General features: G+C 38.1%; 1 protein-coding gene across 1 annotated transcript in view; it reads right to left on the bottom strand.

Annotated features, from left to right (window-relative positions):
• Nucleotides 1-14,022, bottom strand: part of Rfx6 (regulatory factor X6) — a 53,231-nt gene that overhangs the window by 5,345 nt on the left and 33,864 nt on the right. Inside the window, exons 10-18 of the mRNA XM_005363611.3 lie at nucleotides 13,362-13,411; nucleotides 11,613-11,772; nucleotides 10,018-10,162; nucleotides 8,493-8,602; nucleotides 6,914-7,031; nucleotides 5,406-5,528; nucleotides 4,563-4,769; nucleotides 1,916-2,428; nucleotides 916-1,128 (exon numbers count right to left, since the gene is read on the bottom strand). Coding sequence (XP_005363668.1) covers nucleotides 916-1,128; nucleotides 1,916-2,428; nucleotides 4,563-4,769; nucleotides 5,406-5,528; nucleotides 6,914-7,031; nucleotides 8,493-8,602; nucleotides 10,018-10,162; nucleotides 11,613-11,772; nucleotides 13,362-13,411 — 1,639 coding nt within the window. The remainder of the gene's footprint in view (nucleotides 1-915; nucleotides 1,129-1,915; nucleotides 2,429-4,562; nucleotides 4,770-5,405; nucleotides 5,529-6,913; nucleotides 7,032-8,492; nucleotides 8,603-10,017; nucleotides 10,163-11,612; nucleotides 11,773-13,361; nucleotides 13,412-14,022) is intronic.

Below are 14,022 nucleotides of genomic sequence, written 5' to 3'. Positions count from 1 at the left end.
TGGTTATTTACGCCGCTTACAATTCTCCAAAATAAATGTACTCATAGATTTAGGTTCAAAACCTATGTTATCAGAAATAACTTACCAATTAAAGTAGACTATGTACATGAATAGATTTAAGGTTGCTAACTTGGTGCTAGAAGTCAAATCCAAGGCTTCACATATGACAGGCAAGCGTTGTGCCACTGGAGCCATACCCGAAGCCTCTGGAATAGTTTGCGTTTTTTTCTACTCATTGATTTGTTAAGTTTCCACTGTTCAGACAACGAGGTGGTGCATCTAATTGCTTCACAGATGAGGCTCAGGTTGGAAGAAGCAGGTAGAAGACTTCATAGCAGGCACACTGATTTGCTCACTTTGACTTGAATTGTATGTTACAGAATAATTAAAAACAGCAACATTTTCTTGCCTGGGTGCTTAATCTCATTTTACAATAAAAAAATTGGAAAAATGCTAGCTGCCACCATCACTGGCTACACTTTTGCAAATACTCCCAGTGGTATGGGGTGCTGATGGAGATTATGGAGCCTAAAGATAACTCCTGACACTTTCTACTGAGTCCACTGTAGTCATAAAGGAATGAGAAAAAATGTATCATTCCTGTTCCCATAAAGCTCACTAATATTTAGAATGCCTTTGAAAAGCTGTACTAAAAATTTTATACACAAACATAATTTATTATTATATTTGAAAGGAGCAAAAGATCTTAAACTAGGTGTGCACTAATCATACAAAGAATAAGAAATGGAAATTTACTCTTTACTCAAACACAAAAACAGCTTTGAGTCCAGTGATAAATTACTTTAGGGTCACGCATGCCTAGTTTACCTGGACTCCCCCCACCCAATCAGGTCATTCTGTGTATCTGAAGTCCGTCACTTCTTAATGTTTTCAATGGCCATGAAAACAACTTACCTACTACAGGAGTCCGACATGCAACTGGAGAGGATGTGTCTGAATAAAACGAGCCACTCTGTTTCCGGCTGCTGTCATCTAAAATGTTAAGTGGATCATGAATATCACTGTAGGGAGGCAGTGAGCGAACGCTGCTAATGACAGAGACGTGTTGGTTCACCATCGATCCCAGCCTGTGAGTCTCCGAGTAGTTTACAGTGTTTCCATAGTATCCTAGAACAGAACAAGTTGAGAATATTCTGTTTGCTTACTACTGAATCACCCCAGGAAAGGTGAAAGCACCAACGTAGTTGGGTATCATCTTAAAAACATCAAATGATCAATATCATTTCTATTAACTTGAGAGTTGGACTCACACTTTTAGGTAGTATGATTTAGTATTATATTTTTGAGTTAAAAGGTAACTGACATTTTACTGATTTTGAGACTATACCATTGTCATATTTTCTTTATCTATCTTTACCATGTTTTTATAAAGCATGTTTATGAAGAAAGCCACAAGTACTGTTATCCCTTTAAAGCTTACTTCTCAAACACAAATTCTATTCACAGAACTATGTTCCTGGCTGAAAGACTGGGCTACACCTAGGAGAATCTTTTTAAAAGTTTAATGAATTCACAGGTCTTTCAGTTTTCTTAACTTCAGGGTTTTGTTTTCAATTAAACAGGGAATATTGATTTTAGCACCAGTCTTATGTGCTGCTAATACTCTGGAAGACATAGCTTCCATAGAAAATGTTGTCAAAGGAAAAAAATAGTCTTATTTGTAGGTATCTGGCATATGTTTTGACTGTTTTCAAATCATTTATGATAAACTTTAATAAATACACAAGAATTAATTGAGTGTGCCAGACCATTCTACAAGAGCTAAAATTTCGTGGGTTTTTTTTTTCTTTCAGTTTTTACTTGAAGGTGCATTGCTCAGCAGAGGTGATACCCCATATCAGATTGCTCAACTGCCTTCTCCAAAGCCAGGAAAACGTCTTTAAAAGTTATATACCATTAGGAGAATTAGAAGGCAAAGGGGCTCCTTGGCAGCTGCCAGCTCCTGCATTACTAAGGAAATTGAAGCTTCCTGTGCTCAAAAACTGCATGCCATGTGACTCTTGCGTGTGTGTGGAGGGTCCATAGCTGGAAGGTGGCCTGGGATTGTATGGAGACCCGGCACAACTGCCACCGAAGAAGTCTCTAGAAAGCTGTTGTTCAGTCCAGGCCATGCATCGCCCATGTTCTGCACGGTGAGGGAAGAGGCTTGATGCAGGGTGAGACTGTGTCCTAAACACAGTCTGATAGTTGGAGTTGGTCCCATACAAGTCATGGTTGGTTGCAGGGAGGGTAGGATAAATTGGCTCTGGATACGTTGAGCAGTGTGTTGGAACTGGGAGAACTGAGCCCACACTTGGGGGTCTGCCTGCCATTGGCCCTTGGTTAATGACGCTCCCTCGGCTTGCCATGGCTGGAGAAATAGGTGGTGTCATCAGATGGCCAGTGCTCTGCGAAAGCTCTATTTGACCTGGAGAAAAGAAAAAGAGTGAGAAAATTCTGTGAGCAGCCTGGTAAGCAGACAGGACTATGACTTTAAAAGTATTCAAACGATTTATGAAATTTGTTCCAACTTAGTAATTCCTACTTTTTATGAATAGCTGAATGGGAGAATATATAGGCACACGTATATTCACCACACAGCTATATTTCACAGCAGTGGTAACATGGAATTGGTAAGAGTAAAATCTAGGATTGTTTCATTTTCTCACAGGGTAGGGGAGGTGGGGAGGATTTGGGATAATCTGAGAGGAGTTGGAAGGAGAAAGGGGAAGGGGAAGAATGTGATCAAAATATATTGTATGAAAAAAATTATTTTTTTGGGGGGGGGCTTTTCAAGACAAGGTTTCAATGTATACCCTTGGTTAGTCCTGGAACTTTGTAGACCAGACTGGTGAAAAATATTTTTAATTAAAAAAAAAAGGCACAGGTAGGATGGGCAAAGGAGCATGATGCCTACACTGTACTATAATAAAAATTGCAGTACTCATTGTTTAAGAGACAGTTGAAAACATCATGGATACACGACTGTCAAGCAATGGGATTTACAAATGTCTCCAACTCCCTGGGCTTTCTTTGGTATAATTAAGCCATGGTGTTACAAGGCTTCTTTTGTCTTAAAATTCTGCATGCCCAATGAATTAATGTACAAAATGGGACTTTTATAAAGCCCATGAGCCAATAAGCATATTTAAAATATTCTCTGACATCTAGTTCATATCACTGAAAATACATTTTGCTGCAAAGCATAAAATTATTGTATAGCGGTCCTTCAGCCAAAAATCAAATAAGCAACCCAGTTTTTAAAGGCAGAATTTTGGGCACAGCTATTATCCAGGCCCACATCCTGGGACTGGGGTTGGCCCAACCTAACATCTACCCCATTTATGTCCTGCTCATGAAGGGACTGATCCTGTGGAAGAATACCCGCAGGATCTCCATGACTGAGGAAAGTGGCAGGATATCCCAGAGAAGTTTTGGTAAGGGTCCAGTGATGATGGTGTACCAGACACCACAGACCTTGAATCTGACCAATGACTCATTGCAATGAACATTTGCAAGTAAAGCTGAAAAGCATAGACTGTGTGAGGAGGTGTTGGAGAGGCAGGATGGAATTAGAATGCATGATGTGACATTCCCAAAGAATCAATATAGGAATTATGTTTTATGTTTTTTTTTGAGATCATTTTTTTTATTAAGAAAGAAAAAAAAATTTCCGCCTCCTCCCAGTCTCCCACTCCTCCCACTCCTCCCCCCTCCCAACCTCCCTCCCTCCTAACCTCCCCCCTCCTCTCCTCCTCCCTCTCGAGTCTGAAGAGCAGCCAGGGTTCCCTGCCCTGTGGAAAGTCCAAAGTCCTCCCCCCTCCATCCTGGTCTAGGAAGGTGAACATCCAAACTGGCTAGGCCCCCACAAAGCCAGAACAAGAAGTAGGATCAAAACCCAGTGCCATTGTCCTTGGCTTCTCAGCAGCCCTCATTGTCCGCCATATTCAGAGAGTCCGGGTTTATCCCCTGCTTTTCGAGTCACAATCCTTAAAAGTAGAATCTGAAAAATCTGTCAGTTGAAATGTTCTTTGTGTTAATAGTTCATATACAGTAAGGGATTTTAATTTTACTTAAAGTGCAATGCAGTGTATTTTTTTTATGAAGTAAATAATTTGGTGTCAAAAGAAGAAAGAAAAAGGCTGGGTTTTGCTGTAAAACCCAGCCCGGATTGAACTCGTGACCTTCTTTCCTCAGTTCCCTGAATGCTGGGAGTACAGATGTCTGCCATCATGCCTGGAAAGCAGCCCACACTTTATCTTCAAAGAATCTTAAAGATTTTAATGCATATCTAAGATAGGTTTTCTTCCATTAGATGAAGAGATGCTTTCTTGCTTCTCATATGAGTTATTGTTAGTATGTGATAATCTCATAAGTAATGTATAAATATAAATAGTATTGCAAAAGTGAGAAATCTAAACTCATATGTTTAAAAAACTTTTTTTTTCTTTTACAATATTTCTCCTTGGTATTCCTGGGTTTGGAAGTGTCGAGAGAAAAGAAGGAATTGGCCCACTGTGGTGGGCTGGAAGCTACGTGTGCTTTCTTGTTTCTCCGCATACCTGGGAGTGACATGTTCTCAGCGTTCTCAGATGGGAACTGGTGCAGAGCAGGCGGTATGGTTGCAGGCTGGCTGGAAGGCAGAGGGATGTAGGCTGTCTCCACGTGGCTTTCATTCTTCACGGTGTCATTGGAAAATGAGCTGCCCTTATTACGGTTGGCCAGAAAGCACGAGCTCGGGGAAGCCAAGAAGGCAGCTTTACTCGCATCTGCAAATGGTATTAGTATTTTAAAGTGACAAAGAGGAGATTGTGAAATGCTCTTCGTGGACAAGGCCAAGCAAAAGACCCTGAAAGTGGATCTTGGTTGAGCAATGAATCTGGAAAGTCCTGTATGATATTTTCCACAGGAGACAGGCTGGAAGACTTTGATATTGTTGGCAGTGGGTTTGCGAGTTGGGTATTTGTGGATGGGTATATTCTGAAGGGCACTAAACAACCCATTCTGGGCTAAACAGGTTTCAGAATGCAGACTTCTCACCTGAAATGGGTTATCCTTCTCCCATCTCCCATTGCGTTTCTATGTGGCATTGCTACATGTGTTGTTTGGATTACAAGAATTTTTTGTGGGGGTAGGGGTATGGCAGATGCTTCTCTAACTTCATCTAAAGTCTCAGAAATTAAGAAGGTTAAGTTGCGTAAACTTCCAGCTTCCATCGAGAAGCTCACTGCTGTGTCTAAATGGAGGGGAAAGGGTATTACTCCATCCTGGGTCCAGGTACGATACTAGCGGTGCTAAGCTGGGAGGAAAATTAAGACTAGAGAAAGCCCCCATGTGTCCCTGCAGATCTTTAAACGTGGGTTTCGATAAGGAAACATGGACAGTATAATAGTTGTTTAAGTTACCTGAGTTCTTCATGTATTTGTCCAATAAATTCTGTAGTTCCTGCTCTTTGTCATTGTTAAATTGAGTCTCCATGGCCAGGAGAATGTATTCATCCAGAAGCATCCGGATCAGGTGGAAAGATCCTTGTTTATAGAAGAGGGGGCGTGCACAGAGAGAAAAGGGGGGAAGGGAGGAAAAAGGGAGAAAGAGGGAGAAAAAACTTATCTTTGTGACCATCTCACCACACTTTACAAGGAACAAGTGAAATAAACAAACACGTGTTGGACTTTAAATGACCCGCTAAGACCAACATGCTTCACTTGGGTCTCTAATCTTTCTGTGTACCTCCTGCTCAGCTCCCTGTGTGCACTGTCCTGCCAGTCCTTCGGCCACTAATTACATCAAAGGGAAACGCGGATGAAAGTGAGACAGGCTTTATGCTTTAAGAGGGCACACACCGGAGCATGATAAGCTTTAGCTAGGGAGAATGAGCTCTCTTCTGCTTGATTTCTGTTTACATTGTACTAAATAATTAGACGGTGACCAACGTTCTCTGAAATTTTTATCAAATAAGATGTCTTTCTAGCTTGAACCATATTTGATTTAAAAATAAAAGCCAATGAGTGATTTTCATGTGAAAGACAGACCTGGGAACTTTAAAGCTCTTTGAACTGTTCAACCATTTTCCTAACAAAAGTTTTCCCTTTATACTAAAGTCAGACCAGCGCTGTGCATTTTAAGAAATTTTAAAAATATTAAAAATATTTGAAATGATAGACTATATTGTTTTTGACTTGGCAACACATTATTTGACTTCTATTCTTTTGAACCCTAGATGAAACTTTAGTTGACTCAAATCTGTTTTGTAATATGAAAAGTTCTTAAAAACCCAGCCCACTGTCTATATATTTAGTATTGTAACTGAAAATTAGTGAGCTCAGAAAGTTTAGGGCAAACAAGATACCAACATTTTGAAAGAGCTAACTACCCGATTTATATTGCTGGTTTAAAAATCAGGCAAGACAGTTCAACACTTAGGAACCTGTGCCTCCTAAGTTACACATGGATTCTTCAAGTGCAGCTGTGTGGATCCTGGGGAAAGATGCAAGAGGCAGCTTTATTACACAGTGAGTAGAGCCTCTGGGGAACTGGGTTGCAGTTATTGCTTTTACTTGTTTGTTTTATGAAGAAAATCTATGCAAGCACCTCTATGCATGGTTTATGTAGGGAAAAGTGTTTTTATTTAGACCACCTCACCTAATACCTATATGTTATGAAAAGAATATTCCTCAGACTGGCTTAGGGAACACTAAAGAAATCCTCAAGGAAAGAAACAGAGTTAGGATTTGAAACTGCAGGGATCTGATTCCAGAACCGCAGCTCATAACTACCATTCTCTGCGTGGTTGACATTCGTGGTTTTGAGAAGGTAAAAAAAAAAAAAATCAGTATAAAGGCACTGAAAATGGGTGAGCGGAAGAATGGGTGAGATGATTCAGAAACCAATCATTATAAAGCACACGGAGTACCAAAACTCGACGCGTTGTTTAAGGTGAGGCTGTGCATTACACGGGCACCGAAAAAGCTCCACTTCAGCAGGAAGTCCTGAGCCCTCTTCTTCAGAGATCTTCCATTCTGTTTGCTTGTCTGAAAGGAAAAGAGCAAAACGAAGCTATGAAACCTGCTGTCACTGGGCGTGAGTCCTGTCCAGATGAACAGCAGATGAACTGCCCGACGAGCAGATAGTGTGACTATGATTTGTCCAGCAAGTTTTAACTTCAGCCTGTGGATAGTATTTTGCTTTGGTTTTATTTTGCTTTTGCTTTTGTTTTGTTCTGTTATTTTGTTTTACAATTTTAAAGACACTATATCTTTATTCTTTATAGCTTGGTTTCCTATCAGAATTAGATTATAAAATGAAATTTACAGTGTATTTTTATCTTCACTTGTTTTTGATAAAGCTTTAAGAAGGACAGAAGGCAAGGTATGAAGTGAGGGTTTCACTTTTCTGTAAATGATTAACAGACTTCTCTGGCACTGAACGAGAGTCTGTTTTCCTTCCCGAACAAAAAGTCCCCAGACTATAACCAGTCTCCTTGATATGGAGTGGCTCGCGCCAGCTAGTGAGAGACATATTTGTTCTCAATGCCTTTCTTCATGATGGATGACTTGAAGGTTAACTGAAAGAGTTGAAGAAACCAAATAGAAAATGTAAAATTGTGACCTTTCGGAATCAGAATTTTAGTGCATAAAAATCACAGTTCCAATAAGTATAAAGAAAATTTGCTTCTTTGGAAAGATGCAAATCTTTCCAGTTCTAAGTTTATCTTTAATTAATGCTGTTGTTCAGTCATAACTGTATAAATTGATGATAGAGAAAAAAAATACTATCCCTGAACCTGTGATTAAGAAAGAATCAGAACTGACTCCGTGTTCAGTGCTTTCAAACTGGTTGTATTCCTAATTTTAATATTTGGGTCATTCAATTTTATAGGGTAGCAAAAACTTTACAAAGAATTTTAATATTTTAAGACCAGCAAACAGGCCACAAAATCTCATTATGGCATTGTTGAACAAAGCATATTTTAGTAGATGCTCCTTCTCCTCATCTCTTCCCCTTAGCTGCCACACTTGAACTCCCATAATTCCACCCTCGTCTCTTATCTCTCTCATGTGCCACGAATCCTTTTCTCCACCTTCTCCTTTCTCATCACCTGTTTTTCCCCTTCTGCCTTTACCCACAGTTACATGTAATGCGTACACAGTGTCAGACTCCATCTCAGGCTCATCTGTGAGGAAAAACACATGGTTTTGTCTTTTGGAGCTTGGATCACTTCACTTGATACTATGTTTCCCAGATCCAGCCATTTTCCAAAAAATTTCATCTTTCCTAAAAGAAAAAATTCCACTGCATATACGTGCCACATTTTTCGCTATCCATTTATCTGTCGATTGCCATCTAGGTTGGTCCCAGTTCCTTGTTATCACAAATAAACAAATTACGGTTTAGAAATACACAGTGCGGACCTTTTCCACACCAGTCAAAAAATACAGCCAGTTTAGGATTTTTTTTCTTAAAAATACTTCCTGAATTTTTCATAAAATTACCTTAATAACTCTCTGCTCCACCACAGTATCCAACCACTCAATAAATGCCTCGACCGTAGCGTTCTTCTTAAGGAGATCCTTCAGTTCGTGGAACACAGTGATAGAATCATCTACCATGTCAAAAGGAAGAGAAGGGGGAACAGTAGGAGAACACACAAGAGTTGGGAAGAGGAAGGGAATCAATGGGAGTGGGAGGAAGAAGAAGGGTAATTAAGGATAAATATGATCAAAATACATTATATGCATAGAGGAAAATCTCATAACAAAACTTGCTACTATGAATAATTAGCATTGTGGTAAATAAAAATTAAAATATACCACAACTACTTTAAACCTAAGACAAAACTTTGAGCTATAAATCAATAGAAATGCGGCATAAAGAGAGATGGATCAATGTATGTTAAATGCATTAACTTCTTATCGTTTTAATAGTAACAAAAATGCCTAACATAGTCATCAGTGTATCTGTTTCAGGATATACTGAAATATAGGTTTATACTTTATATGTGTACATTTACACATGTTCTTGATAGTAATAGTTAATATGATGAATATTCCTTTTTAAATCAGTCCTTTGATTTATTGAAAATAACTCATTAGCTATACAGAAAGCTAATGAATGACCTAGGCTAGGCTTGTTGGTTTTCTGATTTCTGAAAGACTATCTTCTACAAATTAAGCTCTGTACTGCAGAACTGAACCATTTACACAGATAACATCTCTCAAAAAATTTAAAGGGACAGTCTAGGATTATTATCTTGTTGAAGGGTTGCAGTCTTATAAACCATGGAATTAATAGAGCTAACTGAAATGAGGCTTGATGCTGGACTCCAAGATCAAGCCATTGCCATGTTCTGTAGGAAGCTGCAGGGTCTGTCTTAGCAGACAGAAAGTAAGGGGAAAATAGGCTGCTGCTATACCTTAGTATTGAACCCAGATGCTTAACCACACACATGGGTTTGGCTAACTTGGTCAAAGCATCTAAGCCTGACTCAGATCTGTATTTTTAATAGCATTATGTTAAAGCACAATCTTTATGTGTGTCAAAAGCAGTATAATGACAGGAACATAGGACACAAGCAAATATTATTGTATCTCATATAAAAGTGGAGGCAAGTTCAGAAAACTCAAAGCCATGTGGATCGTTTCCTGGTTACTTATGTTTTCGTTGTTTCTGGACAGTAAAATGATCAGTTACTTTCATTTTCTTCAGTATTTTCTACAGTAAGTATAACTTTTCAATGAGGACAGTTTTTGTTTGTTTGTTTGTTTTTAATTAAAATGTTTCCATAAGACTTTCTCCAACAGATGTCATTTTGTTGTCAGGGACATTTGGTATCTTCTAGAGACATTTTTGGCTGCCACAACTGGAGGGACTGTGCTGTTGGTGGCACTTAGTGCACAGATGCCAATGATGCCGATAAATGCCCTATAAAGATGGCACAGCCTCCCTGCCCCTAGTTATCTACCAAAGGGCCGGTAGTGTCAAAATTAGGAGACTCTGTTTTTAGCTAAACAGACTCACGTTCACTGTAGATGTCAGACTCCGTGTCTGTACTGCTGGGTATGGTGAGAAGCGCCTGAGATCCGATGCTGTTTAAGTCAACCTTTTCTATGTCTGATACCATGGAATTCACCACATGCTGGTCAAAGAGAGCTGGCCTGGCAATCTGCACATAGACAGGAAAAGACACTAAAGTGTGTCAATTATAGTCTATCAGAGAAAGTCTTTAGTTTTGATAAAAGTAGCTTCTTGAAGGAAGACAATCATAAATAACTTTGGAGGTTATCTCTGTATAAATACACTTTTGTATGTATTTGTTTGCATGTCTCTCTGTGGGGGCCAGAGGTTTACATTGGGTGCCTTTCTTAGTTTCTCTCTACACTATTTTTTGAGACAAAAATTCTCATTGAACCCAGAATTTACCGATTCAAGTACACTGACTGGCCAGAAAGTCCCAGGGACCCTCGTTGCTCTGTCTTCTCTGCACCGGCTTTATGAGTATAAGCTGCTGCTGCCATGCCTGACTTTTGTGTTTGTGTGAGTGTTCATCCTTACGTTTGTATGGAAAATACTTAATGACTGAATTATCTCCTCTGCTCAAACGTTTTCCTCATTTTAAAATAAAAAGTAATAACTGAAACTCATGGTCATCTTTAAAATAGATTTGAAATTTTATTTGAGGTTTAGAAGATGGAAATACTATTTTTGATCTATCATCACAAAGCAAGGGTGATTAAAATGATGATTATTTTAAAAATAACATCTTAATGTTACATTTTTTTATCTGGACCTATCTAACTAGTTTTTTGTTTGTTTGTTTGTTTTTAATTTGGGACACTGAAAACCTTCATAAAGGCAACAATTAAGTGACAGTGACAACTGTATGTGGTTTTCCTACTTATGAATTAATTTCTTGTTCCATATTTGACAGTGACTGTCGGTAGCAGTTCAGAGTGAAGAGGGCTTGGAGGTTTAATAACATTATATGTAGCACAGTCAGGCTGGGTAGATGGCTCAGATGGTAAGAACACGTATTGTTATTCAAGAGGGTTAAATTAGATTCCCAGTACCTATGTCAGTCAGTTCACCACCACCTATAATGCTAACTCCAGGATATCCAATGCCTCTGGCCTCTACAGATACCTGTACTTCTCTGCACATACACAGACACATTCATACTCACTTTAAAAGATAAACGTAAAAAAGGAACCACACAGCCTCACTCCTCACAACTTTAACTTATACCAGTTGGTATCTTGCTTTTGAGATTGCAGTAACATTATTTTTATTTTGAAATAAATTAAAATCACGAAAGCATCGCAAAACCAGAGTAGAGAATTAAAGAATGCTCTCCATCCAACTTCTTATCCTACTATACACATCATCTCACATGGGCATTGTCTATTTCCAAGAGCAGGATATTAATCCTTATACTATACAGTTAGCTAAAATACAGACACACAGATATAAATCTTTATCTCTCAGGTCTAGTATTTGCCCTAGGTTTCACATTACATCTTGATGTTGTGTGCTTGGTTTCCTTCAAATTGTGAAAGATCCTTAATTGGAAGAGTCCCTTTGATTTGGGTGACTCAAATTCTTGGAGGACCCCATACCTGAGCAAGATGCAAGAAAGATGTCTGTCGCTTCAGAGAGGATACAAATCTTCGCACGATGGGAATTTTCTTGTCAGTAAGGGCTTCTGGCAAGTTTTCCAAGGATGAAACAACCCACTGTTCCCAATTTTTAGCAAAATTTCTTATGTCTGCTAGCAAACTAAAAAGAAAACTCTGGGTTAACTTCTACACTGTTCAAAAAATGTATTGAATATCTACATTTCTATGGATGGATCATGTTGGTTAGGACTTCTAAAATCATAAATTCGGAGGCAACAGACTTAGCCTAGAGCTGCTAATATATGATCTGAATTCAAAATGATCAATTCCCTTAAACTCCAGTTCCCTCACCTATTTAATAGGATAAAGAATAGTAGTTGGCTATGAGATTGTTTTAACTCATGGAAAATGCCCTCGTTTGATCCTATCACAAAATCAATAGGTACCTTATTATTAACTCATAACTCATTATTTTCTGTGAAATACATTTCTTGGAAAATTATGTCAGCTTTTTATTTTGTATTTTGACTTCTTAGATGAAAAATATATTGACATGACATTTTATGTGTTTAATCAGTTTTATTAATATATTCTTATCATCCCAATCTAATTTTATTTAACAGATGACTCTATACTATTAATAGAGTCAACTTAAAACTGCAAATTGTTTCAGCATATATGTAAGAACATATAAATGTTTAAAACTCTAAAATATTCATATTTGTTTCACAGAAGCAGTCTAAGTATAGCTTATGTGGTTTGTACATGGGAAGCAGTGATAAAACGTAATGGAAAGACTAAGCAACATGGGGGGTCAAACTCTGGAGTTTAGCTACCTCTGGGACATCAAGTGAACTCTCCACTTCTAGCTTTCCCATTTGGTAATTTTGGATTATAATATCTACTATTGAATAGTATTTAAGCATTTACTTATCAGTCAATGACAATGAGTCTAATAAATAAATTGCAGTGTTCTCTGGGTGAAGGGAAAGTATGTCTTAAGAAGAAAGTGCCCAACTGTATGCACTGATGTGGAAATGTTCTCAGAGGAACTGCTTTAATGTTAATATTGAGTTTTTGGTTTTTCAATTGTGTATAGTCAAAGGTATTTTGAAAAATATGATTTAATAAAGCTCAGCTGTTTCTAATGTTAGAAATAGTCACCTAACTAGTTGCTTGTCATTAAGAATAGCCATTGGGCCATAATACAAAATTGCCGTGTATAACTAACTCGTGCAGATTATATGCCTAAAGTGTTCCAGGGATAACTAAAAGAAACTATTGACCAGACCAAGGCCAATTATTATGTAAAGATAGAAAGCATTCTGATGAAAATATGTATTTTTGTCAAGCTGTATGCATTGAGTATGCATCAAGGCATAAATTAGTTTGTGTTATCTGCTTAAAAATAACTTAAATTATTTTACAGACTGTTTTCAAGAGAAAATTTTGTTTGTTTCCCCCCAAAGTTATATCTTCACCCTAGAAATGGCTGTGTGAAAAATCTCCCCATATATTTTAAATACAGCATTTAAGATCTTAGTTCTTTGCTGAAAGACAGTTGTAATTTCATTATGCTACTTTCCAACTTTGTAGAATAAATTAAAGTTAATCATAAAAGTACAATAATTTAAGATTTTTTTCTTTATTCTTGAAATTCAAAGTCATTTTGTTTTTTCATTAGCGTCGTATATGACGTGAAGCTGCCATTCTTCTGAGGACCTGTCAGGTTTTATTAGCTTAACATACCTTTCAGGCATTTCTTGCATCGTTGCAGGAATGAGGACATCTGTAAGAACCTTAACCAAAGCAAAATAGGGTTAACATAAACCTTATTTATGTTAACAAATTGCAATCAGAGTTTTGGGGAACGAGCTTGTGTTTTACTACCAAGGTTTAGGCAGAATTGAGACTGAGCCTGGGCCTCTAGGATGAAAGAGCTTCATTCCCAGGACCAAAAATGATTATTTCTAAGGCCAGGTGCACTATGTATTAATTACATTTACTTGTTACTTTCCTAGAGAATAGCATTATTCCTTTCTGAAGGTTAGATATTTCTCCCACAAGAGTGGATATATGTGATGTGTCTGCAAACATAGGAGACGGTCAATCAACAGCCCTAGTGAGAATTACCCATGAATTGGCCTTGTTAATCCCTCTCTGTTTTGCAAACTAGAAGCTGGATGCTCTCTTTAAGGGGGAAAAGACCTCAGAGATCTCAGCTTGAACTGTTTTGTTTACTGGGCCCTCTGTGCCTTCCTGGTTCTATCATGAGGAAGAAAACTAAATGTTCTTATTGATACTTAAACCAGAAATTTTTGCATCGGGCTGAAATTTTAAAAATGATTCTCTCTCTCTCTCTCTCTCTCTCTCTCTCTCTCTCTCTCTCTCGTGTGTGTGTGTGTGTGTG

The sequence above is a fragment of the Microtus ochrogaster genome, linkage group LG9 (genome assembly GCF_000317375.1).
Source record: "Microtus ochrogaster isolate Prairie Vole_2 linkage group LG9, MicOch1.0, whole genome shotgun sequence".
NCBI lineage: Eukaryota > Metazoa > Chordata > Mammalia > Rodentia > Cricetidae > Microtus > Microtus ochrogaster.
This window is presented reverse-complemented; position numbering and strand designations above follow the sequence as displayed.